Below are 16811 nucleotides of genomic sequence, written 5' to 3'. Positions count from 1 at the left end.
GATGTGCCGAATTGCTTCCTTCTGCACTGTAAATTCTATGAAATTATTCTCTGTGATATTGGGAGAACGTTTTGAAATATTTATAGGGACAATTCTTTGCAACTTCCGCAGTTTCGGAAACTGAACGTGGAATGCACCCTTCTGAATGCCCATCAACTGTAACAGAAGGATAATAGAATTCCGCCCGAAGAGTAGCACTGCTGCCTCACGGCGCTGAGGTCCCAGGTTCGATCCTGGCTCTGGGTCACTGTCCGTGTGGAGTTTGCACGTTCTCCCCGTGTTTCCTTGGGATTCACCTCCACAACCCAAAAGATGTGCAGGATAAGTGGATTGGCCACGCTAAACTGCCCCTTAATTGGAAAAAAAAATGAATTCGATATTCTAAATTTGAAAAAAATAATTCCGCCCGTGTGCATTTAAATTATAGGCGGCGTGTTGGGCAAAATGGACCAGTCAACTCAACAAAGACACGTGCTTGTAGTAACTACGCTTTGAGAAAAATAACATATTACACAGATCACGAATGCTGCAAGCGTGTTTTCCACTGTCGGAAAAGAGTTGCGGGGCGCCCTTGCGGCAGCGGGATTTCCCCGGTCCCGGCACCTGCCAATGGGATTTCTCATGGTAGCCACCCCACGCCGCCGGGGAACCCGTGGGTTCGCTGCGGGCGCAACAGAGAAGCATCCAACCCGACTGCCATTTAGACGGAAACAACTTCTTTGTGTTAATATTGATATTAATCAACCCGACAAACAATGCTTTCAAAAGAAAACAACTAATTTCATTGCGAAGCAAATGAATCCACGCTGAGGACAGTTCTGGATTAATGCACTTCCAAGAATTCATGATGACTATGTGCAGATATTCTACTCTGTTTTCTGGCAACCACTCAGCACACCTCTGCACTGACAGATACTCCGGACAGTATATCTATCGGAATTGCCTCCATTTACGTCAGATTGAACAGGACACAACATTTCATGAACAGGAAATAAATGTGTCCTAAACTCTGCGAAACTCATTGGTGAATAACCAGTAAGTTTATGCTCAGACAAGTGACTCAAAGCGCACAGTAAATAACAAGTAAACAAAACGATATATAACAATGATCTGCTTTCTGGACACGAGTGGTCGGTCGATAATCACGTTGTAAAACCCGATAAACACAGAAGCAGCTATCACAGGGATTTCACATTACATCAAGAAAATAGTCACTCACCAGGAACACCAATGACAGCAAGGACCGTGTAATATATTTTCATTGCATTGCCAGTTTTAAAATGCATTTTCACTTTGAAATTATCTGTCCCTTTGAGCGGCAGGTAATTTCTATCTCTTAAACACGAAGTGGTACAGTGCCTAAACAATTCATTCATATAATTTGAGAACATCTTAACGATAGGCAGATTGCAACTTCGAATTGCTAGTTTTTCTAAGTAAATGAAAAACTGTTTCTGACAGCGAGTTTATTCTCTGGTGTGAAAGGACATTTTTAGTATTCACGCCCGCAATTGTAGAATTCAGTTGCAGCAAGCAAACGCCAATCATTTGTAGGTGCAAACTGCTAACAAAGACGTTGGCGATGCAAAGACAAACAGTTCCATCAAAGGCTTTATAATGTTTCAATGATGTCCTTCACTTGACTGTGGGCATTCAAAAAAAAAGGAACATAGGGTTAATGTCACTTTCTCAGGGCTGTTCTACCCCACTCCTGGGTGAAGCCGCTTTATTTCATCGTAGACATTCAGATTGGTAACGAATGGAACGAAATAAATGGCGCGTAACAATGCACAGACCCGTAGTTTTGTCGTAGTTGAGAAAGTGGTCGTTTTATTCCCAGTGCCGTGAACCTTCAAATTTTGAGTTTTGTGGACCACACAAGATGGAGCAAAAATACAACTTAGCGAATTAAAATTTATAGTAGGCACGCCATGTAGTCATACATCTGACAGTTAATACCATAAAAGCATGGGTGAAAAAAGTTATCTGCACTCACGAAGTCTTGGTGGCAATGAAGCAGGGAGTATAAACTTTAAATTCTGAGCGTCATTTTCCATAAATTCATTTGGATAATGAGAAATGCTGGAAAACCTGAACAGTTTGCTAAGCTATCTTCCACATCAGAACAGACATAATTCAAAGAGTTGTCGCAGTGTTACGAAGGTATATGTGGGGATTGGTTAGCTGGAAAGGAGGTGGTTATGCATGATGTAGATGGAAGCATAACAGTCCAGATCAAATATCCTGCATACCGGTGACGCAGAGAAAACCTCTCACCATAAAAAAATAACTTAAAATGCATACTCCAAAGTGATATTATTGAAAGGAGTTTAAATTATTGAGTCTAGCTTTCGTAATGGCGCAGAAGCCCAATGGCAAGCTAAGATGTTGTGTGGTCTACAAGGGGAAGTTAATATTGTCTCAAAGAAGGATTCTTATCCTTCTCGGCGTTTGGAGGGTTGTGCTGAAAAGATTAGGCAGTCGAAATTCATTACAAACATGGACTTGCCGAAAAAATCTTGACCAGTGCATTTGTGAGGGATGGCAAACCAAATTCCAACATCCATGACGGAAAAAATACTTTATCAGATTTATGTTACGGCTTAAGGAATCGAGACTCCTTCCCGGACATTTCAGGAACGAACGAATTCAATTATTTATGAACTGAGTCACTGAGCAATGCATATTATCTTACTGTGGTGTTCAGTCAAAGTTGGGAAGAGCATTTGAAACACCTAAAATAACCGTTAGAACGCTAAAAGGAATTAATTTAGTCATGGTTGTGGCAAAACATTTGAAAGTACAAATTTCGCATTACTCATGGTCAGATCGCTCCACTCGATGTAAAGATGCAGACCATTTGGGCGTTTCCAGAATCTGTGATAAGGAAAGAGATTTTGCGATCTGGGAATGAGTGGATTTTATCGTAAATCTGTACCGTGCTTTAGGAACGTGTCGACACCACGAACGGAACTCTTCAACAAGAATACAGCATTTCACTGCATAGTGGGCTGTCAAACTGCATTCCAAGCATCAAAAAACTGCTTTGGAAACAGGCACCAGTGTTACCCAAAACAAATCATGGCAAACAGTTTAAAATGGCTTTGCATGGGAATGACACTGGACTGTGTGCGGTGTTAGTACAAAATGAAGATCTTGGAATTCAAAAATGTGTGGGATATTTCTCAGAGAAATTGAATCCTCGTCAACAGTAGCATTCGACTACCGAAAAGGAGACTTTGAGTTTGATATTGACATTAGTTTGAGATTTATGTTGTCAGCAAGACATCAGAGAAAATCATATCAACAAGATATAATTTGTAGAAGTTTCTGAAAAGGTTTCGAAGCAGGAACAGAAGGTTGTAATGATGGAGTCTGCTAACTCACGCTTTTGCTTTGAAAGTGCTTCCGGTAGCTGGGAGAGGGAGAGGACACCATTGTTGATGTACTGTCATGAATTTAAAGCGAGTAACGTGGACCTTCCATTTAAAACATTGGGGTATATTTCAAGTTACTGCATGTCTTTGGATCTCCGTAATATAGGATCAGATATAAATGGCAATGAGTAATTGAGAAATTAAAACATCTTTTAAATTATGACGCTTCATTTTAAACATTGTGGTGGTTGGTCAATAAGCTTGAATGAAGTTTGAAGAATTGGATAACAAACATGACAACAATTGGATAAGAGGATACTAAGAAGAGTGCAACTGCCTAGCGTGATTCTAATATGCGTTTTATCTCAGTAGCAGAGAAGACAGATTTTTACTTAAGTTAAATGGGAAAAAATAACGTTGAGAATTGTAGGTGTTAAAGCTGCAGAACAGAAAAGTAAAAGGAGGAGACGTAAGGATGCATGGCGAGTTGTTGCGGTGAATAAGATCAAAAGGGGGGAAATGGTATATCCGCAACACGGTTAGATCTGTACTGTCGGAGGAGGAGCTGGTGAACAATTAAGATCATTTGTCCATACTCAGTAGGAAAGTTGGGTATGCTCAAAAGGAAGATTCTCTGCTTGGAACTGCTGTTTGAAAACCTCAGGGGGTCTGCGCTAAATAAGAACAAGGGCTTCCCAGAACTGAAGACATAATTCGTGGGTGACAATTCTTTGCTCGTGTTACCTCATACGGGTAAACGATATGGGTTGCTGTTGTCCGTCCAGGGACATGTTTCTACGACGCAAACCTTGTGATGGAGATCATACTGTCCACAGAATTCGTTTTAGAATAAGGACATGTATCAGCAGCAGAAATGAATGTATCAAGTATTTGAATTCAAAGTACAATTAAACTAGCGTTCATTGACAGAGGGATTGAATTTAAGAGCCGCTGTACAAAACTTTGGTAAGGCCACATTTGGAGTACTGTGTACAGTTCTGGTCGCCTCATTTTAGGAAGGATGTGGAAGCTTTGGAAAAGGTGCAAAGGAGATTCACCAGGATGTTGCCCGGAATGGAGAGTAGGTCTTACGAGGAAAGTTTGAGGGTGCTAGGCCTTTTCTCATTAGAACGGAGAAAGATGAGGGGCGACTTGATAGAGGTTTATAAGATGATCAGGGGAATAGATAGAGTAGACAGTCAGAGACTTTTCCCCCGGGTGGAACAAACCATTACAAGGGGACATAAATTTAAGGTGAATGGTGGAAGATATAGGGGGGGGGGGGATATCAGAGCTAGGTTCTTTACCCAGAGAGTAGTGGGGGCATGGAATGCACTGCCTGTGGAAGTAGCTGAGTCGGAAACATTAGGGACCTTCACGCAGCTATTGGATAGGTACATGGATTACGGTAAAATGATATAGTGTAGATTTATTTGTTCTTAAGGGCAGCATGGTAGCATTGTGGAGAGCACAATTGCTTCACAGCTCCAGGGTCCCAGGTTCGATTCCGGCTTGGGTCACTGTCTGTGTGGAGTCTGCACATCCTCCCCGTGTCTGCGTGGGTTTCCTCCGGGTGCTCTGGTTTCCTCCCACAGTCCAAAGATGTGTAGGGTAGGTGGATTGGCCATGATAAATTGCCCTTAGTTTCCAAAATTGCCCTTAGTGTTGGGTGGAGGTATTGACTTTGGGTAGTGTGCTCTTTCCAAGCGCCGGTGCAGAGTCAATGGGCCGAATGGCCTCCTTCTGCACTGTACATTCAATGATAATCTATGATTAATCTAGGACAAAGGTTCGGCACAAGATCGTGGGCCGAAGGGCCTGTTCTGTGCTCTACTTTTCTACGTTCTATGTTCTAAACCACTTCAGCGAAAGGTCTTTCAAAAGTCACCATGAGCGGCAAAAAAACTTTAGCTCACCATTAAGCAATTCCAGACAAATGCGAGATAAGGATGATTCTTGAATTGACAGCCTTTAATTTTTTTTAATCACCTTCCTGCAAGTTTAACCAAAAGCTAGACCGCGGGAAGGACACTAGAAAGATAGCAAATAAAACAAATTGACAAACTTCTTTCTCGGACATATAAGTTTTGACACTTACAATAACAAAATTTGGAATAGTGACTATCTGAACATCTACATATCTAAGAAACTCGGCACATTGAAAATAGACAGAATTAGAAATCTTTCTCAAACAACTCCCTGTCCGACCATATATCTCAACCACCTGACATTCAAACAGACACTAAGATCATTACATCACATATTGTTGGTAAGCCACAAAAATGACCATTTGGCTATAGGAAATTAACCAGTATCAAAATATAAGATTCAAGAAAAGCCCTTCACTAAATAGGGAACATTGTTTATAAAAAGAGGTGCAGTTTCGCAGAACTCGCACTCATTCCCTCTCCTGCTGGAGTGCAATCAAAGTTCTGTTCTGCTGCCTGCTACTTCAAACAAAGACCATCCTGGCTTTTATAAGTACGTTTTTATTAAACTTCTTAGAAATGTATTAGAAATTGATATGAGATACATTAGGATTTTCCATGTTGAGATATATCCTTCTCCCCATCTCTGGATCTGTAAAGATTTAATCACCTTCTAATGCTTGCATTCCAAGCATTGTCTGGCATCTTTGAATCTGTCTATAAATATGTTTCTGGAACATACCTCTTCATTCACCTGAGGAAGGAGCAGCGCTCCAAAAGCTAGTGACATCGAAACAAATATGTTGGACTTTAACCTGGTGTTGTAAGGCTTCGTACTGTGCTCACCCCAGTCCAACGCTGGCATCTCCACATCAGAGAAGTTAGATTGTTAGCAGATACCAATGGCCGTTAACTGATTTATATGGTCATCTGAGGGACCCTTTAAAAAAAGTGTGTTTTATCAAATGGCTGCAGTGATGTCACTGTGTGAGGGGAGCTGGGCTGTGACTCTGTCCTTTACTTTCGTTTTGAGCTGGAAGCTCCTTGGTGGCTCTGAGTTTTTTGGGTTCCGTTTTCAGTTGGCAGCTGCATTCAAACAAATAAGTTGTATTTTTGGTCTCTCTCTCTCTGCATGCTAAAGAATGTCTCAAGACCACTTGATAACTTCAAAATAATATCTGTTTTGTGTAAGAAATTGAAACCTTCTGTTTTGCAGGAAGAAATGGCGTTTTTGTAAGATAAAATGGACAAAGGCTCTTTCAGAGGCTCGGAAGATTTTGGGGGTAGAGAAAGTCATATACAGTACCTTACGAACAGAGATTAAAAAACGGTTTTTATATTTGGAAAAAGCATTGCACTTAATGCTATCTGACAGCATATGAAAAGAGGTGGTACTTACGGCAGTAGCTGAGCATTTTGAATTGCCTAAGGTACAGTCAGACTCTTTGGAAATGGCAAAAATTCAGTTACAGATCAAGCAACGGACATGAAAACGAATTAAAGCAGGTTGAATACGAAATGAGGGAAAACGAAAGAGAAATGGAGATACAGATTTAGGGAAAAAGAAAAGGAGAGAGAAGAAAGAGAAAAAGCAAGAATAGCCCGAGCAGAACAGAAAGAAAGATAAAGGGAGGTACAGATCAGGGAAAAAGAAAAAGAGAGAGAAAGAGATAGAGATGGAAAAGAAAAAGTGAGAGAAAGAGACAGAGAGGGAAAAGAAAAAGGGAGAGCGAAAATGGAAAAAGAGAGACAGGAAGGGGAAAGGGAGAGATTCTGAACATCGTAAAATGACCATGAAACATGACAGTCAGTTAAAAGTGGCGGAGGTAAACAGAAACGTACAGTTTGAGAATAGTAATGAGGATAAAAAGGAAGAGCGTCATCGTTGAAGGCTTCGTGGGGATCTATTTAATTACGTCCAAGCATTTAAAAAAAATTTAGAGTACCCAATTATTTTTTTCCTATTAAGGGGCAATTTAGCGTGGCCAATCCACCATGCACATGTTTGGGTGGTGGGGGCGAAACCCACGCAAACACGGGGAGAATGTACAAACTCGACACCGACAGTGACCCAGAGCCGAGATCGAACTTGTGACCTCGGCGCCGTGAGGCAGTAGGGCTAACCACTTGCGCCACCGCGCTGCCCAAATATGTCCAAGCATAACCAAGCTTTGATGAGAAGCCTTTTTCATTTCATTTGAGAAGGTAGCTAAACAAATTAAATGGCCACAGGACATGGAAGTATTACTGATTCATACAAAATTGGTAGGTAAAGCTTGTGAAGTGTTTGCATCACTATCAGAGGCGTTAGCTGGGACGGGTGAGGCGGTGAAAATATTCATCTTAGGTGCCTATGAATAAGTGCCTGAAGCCTACAGAAAAAGGTTTAGGAGTTTAAGGAAAGAACCTAGTCAAACATGCATGGAGTTTGAAAGGATCGAACAGAGTAATGTTGATAGGTGGATAAGGGCTTTGAAAATACACTAAACGGAAGAAGCACTTAGAGAATTTACACTTTTGGAAGAGTTTAAAAATTCAATTCCTGATGTAGTGAGAACTCATGTGGAAGAACAGAGATTTAAAACTGCGAGGTTAGCAGCAGAAATGGCAGATGATTCTGAATTAGTTGGTAAATCAAAGTTTGCATTCCGACATCAGTTTTAGCCTGTGAGGGTGAGAAACTGGGGAAAAGAGAAATTCTCACGTGGTAAAGGTAAAGGGGATCTGATGGGAGATAATAAGGAGAGTGTAGCTCAGATTAAAAAGGAACTACAGGAGGTTGAAAGTGAAATGAAAAGTTTCAAATGTTTCCACGGTAATAAACTAGGCCATGTAATGTCACAATGTTGGTGGTGGAAGAAAAGCACTGGGAAGGCTGATCCGATAAAACAGGATAAGCCAGTGGGAATTGTGAAAGTGGAAAGGAAAGCCCAAGTGAAGCGAAGAAGGAGCAAAAGATTGTATAGCCCGAGCAAGATGTGATTGATAAGAAGATGCCAGATCCCTTGGAATAATTTACTTGTGTGGATAAAGTTTATTCATGTTTACCAGACGGAGTAGGTAAATAAGTCACAATTTTAAGAGATACGGGAGCGAGTCAAGATTTGATGATAAAAGATGAGGAGTTATGTGGTTTGGGAGGAATGTTGTCAGAAAAGGTGGTAAAATGTAGATTTCAGGGTTAGACAAGTAGTGTTCCATTATGTAAGGTAAGATTGGAAAGTCCAGTGAAGATTGGTGGTGGTAGTAGGAGTAATAGAGAAACTATCTTGTCCAGGAATACAGTTTATATTGGGTAATGATATAGCTGGATCGCAGGTGGGAGTGATGCCTACTGTGATTGATAATCCAGTGGAAAATCAGTCAACTGAAGTGTTGAAGAACGAATATCCTGGGATTTTTCCGGATTCTGTCGTAACAAGGTCGCAATGTCACAGGTTAAGACAAGAGGGTAAATCAAAGAGTGAAGATAAAGTTGAAGTTCAATTATCAGAAAAGATTTTTGATCAGATGGTTGGAAATTAACAAGAACAGGTAGAGGATAAGGCGGATATTTCGACTTCAGGAAAATTGGCGGAGTTACAACAGAAAGATATAGAAGTTAAATGGGTGTATCAGAAAACAAACACGGAAGAGGAATCTGAGTGCATACCAGAATGTTATCACCGAAAAACGATGTCTTGATGAGAAAATGGAGACCTTTACATATGCAGGCGGATGAAAAGCGGGCATATGTTCATCAAGTAGAATTTCTGGTAGTGTATAGAAAGGAAGTGCTGCGAGGAGCACATGAGGTACTAGTGGGGGGTCATTTGTGAGTAAGGAAAGCTCAAGCTAAAATACAAAAATATGTTTATTGGCCTTGACTACAAAAAGGTGTAGTTACATTTTATCCATAATGTCAAACATGTCAAGTGACAGGGAAACCTCAAGCAGTGCTAAAACCAGCGCCCTGAATACCCATTCCAGCATTTGTGGAACCTTTTACAAGGGTCTTAATTGATTGTGTAGGACCACTTCCTAAAACAAAAAGTGGGAATCAATATATTTTCACTGTAATATATGTGTCTAGTAGGTTTCCAGAGGCCATTCCAGAACGCAATATGACAGCTAAAAGGTTTGTGGATGAGTAACTTAAATTCTTTACGAGATATGGACTACCCACAGAAATACAATCGAATCGACTTCCGGTTGAGGCTATGCGGAGCTAAGTCGCACGTTCGGCAGCTCCCGCTAAAAACTGACCTTTGGGCTCTTTTTAGGGGCCATAACGGTGCTTGTTCGGCGTTTCCCGGTGTGGGAAGGGGACAGCAACATTCCCCCCGATAGTGTATGGATTGGACCAGGAATGGGGCGATTAAAAAAGTGGCATTGAAGTAAAGAAAGGTGCGAGGGAGGAGGACCAAGATGGCGGCGGGTGGAGACCAGGCAGCGTGGAGGCAGTGGGCGCAAGAGCAGCAGGAGCTTCTCCAGCGCTGTTTTAAAAACTGAAAGCAGAGCTGCTGGAGCCAATGAATGCTTCAATCGATAAGCTGCTGGAGATCCAGATGGAACAAGGGGCGGCGATCCGGGGGGTCCGGCAGAAGGTCTCGGAGAATGAGGACGAGATCCTGGCGATGAAGGTGAAGCACAAGGGTCTCCACAAGAAATGGCTGGCGAGGTTTGAAGAGGTGGAGAACGGGTCGAGGCACAGAACGTGCGGATCCTGGGTCTTCTGGAGGGGCTGGAGGGATCGGACGTGGGGGCCTGCGTGGTCACCTAGCTGAATTTGCTGATGGGAGCAGGGGCCTTTCAGGGCTCCTTGAAGCTGGAGGGGGCCCACCGAGTGCAGGCGAGGAGGCCCAAGCCCAGAGAGCCACCGCGGGCGGTGCTGATGCGGTTCCACCGGTTTGCTGATCGAGAGTGTGTGTTAAGGTGGGCCAAGAAGGAGCGAAGCAGCAGGTGGGAGAACACGGAGGTCCGGATCTACCAGGATTGGAGCGCGGAGGTGGCGAAGAAGAGGGCAGGTTACAACCGGGCGAAGGCAGTGCTGCACAGGAAGGGGGTGACGTTCGGTATGCTGCAGCCGGCGCATCTGTGGGTCACCTATAAAGATCAACACTATTATTTCGAGTCCCCAGAGGAGGCGTGGGCCTTTGTTCAGGCCGAAAAACTGGACTCAGACTAAGGGTCGGGGATGAGGGGTCGCGGTGGAGGGATGGTTGGGGCTTGTTGGTTTGCATTTCGAGGGAGGGTTCTTTGTATTTTGGGTGTCAATTGTGCATTGTTTTGATTAGGTCTGCCGGGCGGGCTCATGGGGGGTGGGGGTGGGGGGGGGATAGGTAAACTGCTTGGGGGGTTGTTGGTCGGTCGGGTAGATGGGGCACCGCAGAGGGGGGGAGTGAGAAGTCTGAGTTGGGGGTAGTGGAACCGGGCCTGGAAAGGGAGCTGCGTCAGGGGAGGTGGGGCCGGGCGAGAGGAAAACGCGGGCTTTTTCCCGTGTTTAGGGCTGAAGGGGCGGGGCCGGAGCTGGGAAGCACGAGCTTTTTCTCCCGCGCTGGGAGTGGAATGGATGTGATCCCGCTGGTGGACAACGGGGGGGGCGGGGGGGCGGGTAGGGGAAGTTCCACACCGGGTGAGGGGGGGGTCAGGGGAGCGGGCGGAGTGGTCGGGGTCAGCAGGAGTCAGCTGACTTACTGGAGTGCAATGGGAGGAGCAATGCAGCTGGGGGGCAACTAGCTGGGGGGGGGGGGGGTGAGGGGGACCGGGTTGCTGCTGGAATGGCCAAGGGGGAGCTGGAGTTGGTAGAGGAGGTTGGGGCGGGGGGGGGGTGGCTGCCACTGTGGGGAACAGGACGTGCGGAGGGCGCGGGCACGTGGCTGGCCTAGGAAGGGCTATGGCTAGTCGGCGGGGGAGAATGGCATGTAGCCCCCTGATCCGGCTGATAACCTGGAATGTAAGGGGACTGACTGAGCCAGTCAAGCGACCTGAGTGTTCGTGCACCTGGAGGGGCTGAAGACGGATGTGGCAATGCTCCAGGAGACGCACCTGAGGGTGGCGGATCAGGTAAGCTTGAGAAAGGGGTGGGTAAGACAGGTGTTTTACTCGGGTTTGGATGCAAAAAATCGGGGGGGGGGGGGGGGTGGCAATCTTGGTGGGAAAGAGAGTGTCGTTCGAAGCGTCGAGCACCGTGGCAGACAGTGGCGCTAGGTATGTGATGATCAGTGGCAAGCTGCAGGGGGAGCGGGTGGTGTGGGTCAATATATATGGCCCGAATTGGGACGATGCGGGGTTCATGCGGCGTATGCTGGGCCGGATTCCGGACCTGGAGACAGGGGGTCAAAATGCAGAGAAGCAAAATTAAGTAATGACGGAAGTCAAAGTCTAACTTGTTGTCGATGTTGTTTCCTGAAGATGAGGAGCTGCTGTTTCACTTTGCGTTTGGTTTTACCTGAGCATTGCAGAACGCCAAGGACGGGCAGGTGGACATGAACTCAAGGTCTTAAGTTTAAATGGCAAACAATAGGAAGTCCTTGGTCATGCTTGTGTGCTGAACGAAGGTGTTCTGCAAAACGGACAAGTATTTTCGAAGTCATTTCATGAGATTTTCTGATTGCACTCCAAAGTCCTGCTCACCCTTTTAACCTCAACGCCCACTTTGATTGAAACACAGTTTTACTCAGACTTGACTATTTTCGAAGACCCAGCCTCAAATGCTGCCTGAGTTAAATAGGTGTAAAGACTAATCGACCTCTGATAACAATAATTAGTCATCATCTCAGTCTTAGAAAAGAGGGTCCTTAATTGTAAACCACGTTTCACTGCGTTACAAAGAAGCTGGTTATAAAACCTGTTCTGTAAAATAGGACTTCCATTGACTTGCAGAGGTATTTATTGTCAAACGTAGCTTTTAATGAGGATGATCATGCGCATCTGATTCAATGTTGTATCCCCTATCCAATGGTGACCAATTTCTAGTTTCCCCCAAGATGAGGAATCCCTCTCAGCAGTTGTGCTGTCAGACCGCCGCAGAATATTCTATAGCTGAATTAGGTCAACCCCCAGTCTTCAAGACTCCAGTAAGTGTAAGCGCAACGCACTCAGACTTCATTGGAAGGTTAAGCCACTCATCCCAGGAATAGTCAGGTGGACGTTTTAATATTTGTTATAGAAGCACTTCTGACTTTCTGTAAGTAAGGTTACCGGAGAGGTAAACAATAATGTAAGTGCTATTCACATTGAACTGGTTATCTGCATCCCCTTCTGTTCTTCTGAATTCAGGGAGGATTTCAATGCCTTGGTGAAGGTTCAAATGAGTTTTGCAAGTATGTAATTCCGGAGACCATGGTGGAGCATGACCCGATTAAATAAATGAAAAGGAATACAAATTATGATTTGTCAGGAAGACGCGTGAAATGTTAAGGGAAGGCGGCGTGGATGCGGGGTAGGGTGGGGGGTGGGGGAGAGTTGTCGGTGGAGAGGCTAGCGCAAGCTGAATTGTTCATTTGGAGGGCCGGTGAAGACACGCTCCTGCGAATGGCGTCCGCCTCCGGCTCTGGAATTCATTGTAATTTCTGCACGGTGCCACAAGGTGGGAGAGTTGGCCAACAAATAAGAGCCCTTTGATTCCAGGCTGCGCTATCGGCTCCATTCTCTCCAGCAGCTGCTCCTCACATTGCGCCTATCTTTCACTCTCCCATTTATATTCTCCTTGTTTATTACATAGGGTCGTCATAACGCCGGTTGATCAGCCTTATGCATCTACGTTCCTACCAACCATGGTTATTTGGAATTGATGTGCGATTATACGTCTGGTTGCCCTTCCGAACGCGAGTCCCTCTCATGCAGCGAGGCTCCGTCCGGGCACTGAAGGCTGGCAAGCCTCCATCTGTGACTAACATTTGCTCTTGCTATTAATTCACGATTTTACTCATTTTCACCAGTGCATCGGCGTTGTTCAGCCAGGAATGTCGAACAATTGTACTGAGTAAAAGAGGCTGAGTGCGAAACACAGAAATGGAGACAACTACAGCGACGTGGGGAACAGTGCGAGAGACAAATGAAAGTAGAAACTGCAATCTGCGATGCTGAAAACAGTGATGTTTCAATTTGGGAAACAGATGGATAACGACATCAAGAGATAGGGCCTTGCAGTGACATTTAGATCAAAACAGGTACAGAGATAGGTAAGAAGATCGAGAGAGGCATAAATGCACAGAGAGAGATATTAGAGATCGAAATACAGTTTGAGATGGAGAATTCAGGGAAATACGAGGGAGTTTAGAGTAGATACAGGAAGAGGGAGAAATAGGGAGATTTAGAGATAGAAATAATGGGAAGATGGATGATGGGGAAATTTAATAGTTATAGGGGAGGTGAACAGATGAGGTGAGGTGAGACCGATAGATAGACAGGCAGCTATATAGAGAGAGCGAGATTGATAGATAGACAGATAAGTAAGTAAATCGCTTATTGTCACCAGTACGCTTCAAATGAAGTTACTGTGAAAAGCCCTAAGTCGCCACATTCCAGCGCCTGTTCGGGGAGGCTGGTGTGGGAATTGAACCGTGCTGCTGGCCTGCCTTGGTCTGCTTTCAAAGCCAGCGATTTAGCCCTGTGCTAAACTAGATAGGTGGATAGATAGATCGGCAGATACTGAAATAAATAGTGTTGTCATGATGGCAGCAGAAGGAAGGCACTGTTGTGAAATGTTAAGTTGTCAAAATCAGAACGCGCCAGACTATAAAATGCAATGAAATGTCGACCCACGTGTGTTTTTGTGACCAGATGCATCACCGTGGGGACAATCAACTTCCACTGTGTCTGATTTACTGGCGTGGTCGCAACAAGAACTCGCCCCTTTGACAGTAATCCCTCGCACGTCCGTCCGGGCGGTGTTGCAGAGAATCCTGCCCTTGGCACTGACTCCTGATTGGGGCGTCTCTTTGGAAATATCAAATGCACCAACCCCGAAAGCAAGCGAGCAGGAGCGAACTGTCTTGGACGGGTGGCCCATCGCTGGAAGTGGTCGCCAGCGGCTACGAGTTTGTGTATGCGCCTCTAACACTGTGAATGCTGAACAGTACTTCGGAGAGGGGACCAGACTGACTGTTTTAGGTGAGTTTTCCAACCCTCAGTCGTGTGTATCTCATTGATAATTCGCCGTGGGTAGAATATGTTTCTTTGTTTTAGCGAAACTGTCTCTGGAGTATTGGAAACAGACGTATTGTCCAAAGTTCAACATCGCTGCTCCATTATGTCTGACGTTGGATGTTTGCGTTCGAGCGAAACAGAGAGAGGGACAATTAAAAAGGGTACACGAAAGAATAAATTGAGAGAGAAAGAGTACGTGAAGTGGAGACAGGGTGAAAGGAGGGGGAGATTGTGTTGAACAGCTGAAGTGAGAAATCGCTGAAAGAGATGCAGAGAAGCAAAATTAAGTAATGACGGAAGAAATACAGGGAGAGGAACCGGGAGAGGAATATAGAGAAAGGCGTGGCGGCAGTGAGCTTGATCGAAAAAACAACCGGCTAGGAAGAGAGCAGAGAGCGACTTGGAAAGAAAGATTTTGAGAGGTAGATGCATCAGTGAGGGTTAGACGATGAAATATTCCCAGAAAAGGAATAAGAAATAAACGCAGAGTAGAAGATAGACTTAAAATCCTTAACCCCATTCTTTCGACATTGCTTCGGGGATATTTTATTCAATATAATTCGTTATGTTAAGCTTGATGTAGATCAAGCTAATATTTCAGGCAGTGAGTTCCAAATCCCCACGGTCTCTTTGCACGGGATTAACGTCCCCCCGTCCGCCTTTATGGTTCAGTTGACAAAACATCGTCAAACTCTGTACGTTCGGTCAGGGAACCCCGGGAAAATTGGAAGAGGTACCCTTGTATTCGATCAAAACCTTCCACGATTGTGAACACAAAAAAATCACGTCTGACTTGTGATTTGTCGTGAGGAGTAAAAGTAAAGGCTTCTTCAGTCTTCGCATAGTCGCTCAGCACTGGTACCATATTGTGAGAATTAGTTTATTTGCCGCTCATCGCGTTGTCCCAATTGAAAGTTTCACTCCCTCTAATTGGGATCATTCTGTTTGGATTTTCTTGCGGAAAACCATCACCCGCGAACGGGTTCACACTCACTTCTAAGAACAAGTGTTCAAGCGTGGCCTAGCACAACATCGCCTCTTTATTAAAATTAATAATAACCGTGACAAACACAATACTTTCATAATAGCTAAATCAAAACAGTTTTCGGAAATTCATAAATGTGCTCAAAAATATCAGAATGAGATTGTTACACACATTTTGTCGATAACAAATATTTGTAGACCATATGAAATAGAAACACGACCACAGAATTTGCCTTCTCTATTACCTTCTAAAGATGTGCAGGGTAGGTGGATTGTCCACGCTAAATTGCCCTTCACTAGGGAAAATAAATTCGGTACTCTAAATTTAAAAAAATCTGGCCTGCAGATTCCTGAATTTTTGCCTCATCCCCTATTTGAACACGGGTGCGACATGGGCAGTGTTTAACCTGGCATAGCTGCAAAATCCAACGATGTTTGGAAAATGACTACCAGTACAACTGCGATGTCCATACCTACCTCGTTAAGACTATGTGATGCAAGCCATCAGGTCCAGAGGACTTGTTCGCCTTTACCCCATTAATGTCCCTAAAACTAATTTTTGAGTGATGCGGACTGGATTTAATTCATCCCTCTTGTTTCATTTTTATTATTTATTGGATTGAAGTATCCACTCCAATAAGGATCGATGCAAAATTCCTGTTCAACTGCAATGCCATTCCCTTGCTCACCATGACTATGTGCCCAGTTTCATTCTCCGATGGGCCCATGCATGTTTTCTCTTATCTCTTCTTTTAATGTACTTAAAAATATCATATTGTCTGCTGTTATCTTTCTCGATAACCTTATAACTTCTTCTCTCCTTCCAGATAATTTTGTTTAGTCCATCTTTGTTGCATTCTGAACCTATCTCACGCTTCTGCCCGAGCATTTAACTTTGCCATCTATATGTTTCCACTTTCGTCCTATTTCCTCTCAGCTTCTTTGGTTAACCATGATAGGTTCTTCCTCCACGTAGAGTCTTCCCTCCTTATTGGGATGTATTTTTGACGGGAGTCATGAATTCACTCCCTAAACACCTGCCACTGCTTATTTATTATCGTACCTTCCAATCTATGAGGCCAAATCGTGTTGACCAGTTCCATTCTCATACCTTCCTGTTTTCCCCTCTTTAGTTTTAATATTGAAATGTGAGACCTAATTTTCTCGCACTCAAGCTGAATGTTAAATTCTGTAATGTTGTTATCAATACTTCATAGTGGATCCTTAACCTTGGGATTATTTATTCAACTGACCTCATTACACATCACCGGATCCATAATTCCCTGATCGCCTGTTGCCGAGTTAGCATATTGCTCAAAAGTACATCCAGAATGCACTCAACGAATTGGCTGCTATTTACAATTTGATTTACCCAATTTATATGAAAAGT

At 44.1% G+C, this 16811-nt stretch overlaps 1 protein-coding gene across 1 annotated transcript in view; it reads left to right on the top strand.

Annotated features, from left to right (window-relative positions):
* Positions 1 to 16811, top strand: part of LOC140411309 (uncharacterized) — a 91087-nt gene that overhangs the window by 59704 nt on the left and 14572 nt on the right. The window contains exon 4 of the mRNA XM_072500430.1: positions 14072 to 14401. Within this exon, the coding sequence (XP_072356531.1) occupies positions 14072 to 14401 (330 nt within the window). The remainder of the gene's footprint in view (positions 1 to 14071; positions 14402 to 16811) is intronic.

This window comes from Scyliorhinus torazame, chromosome 4 (assembly GCF_047496885.1).
Source record: "Scyliorhinus torazame isolate Kashiwa2021f chromosome 4, sScyTor2.1, whole genome shotgun sequence".
In the NCBI taxonomy this organism is placed as follows: domain Eukaryota; kingdom Metazoa; phylum Chordata; class Chondrichthyes; order Carcharhiniformes; family Scyliorhinidae; genus Scyliorhinus; species Scyliorhinus torazame.
Note: the sequence above shows the minus strand (reverse complement) of the source record. Positions and strands in the feature narration are given on the sequence as shown.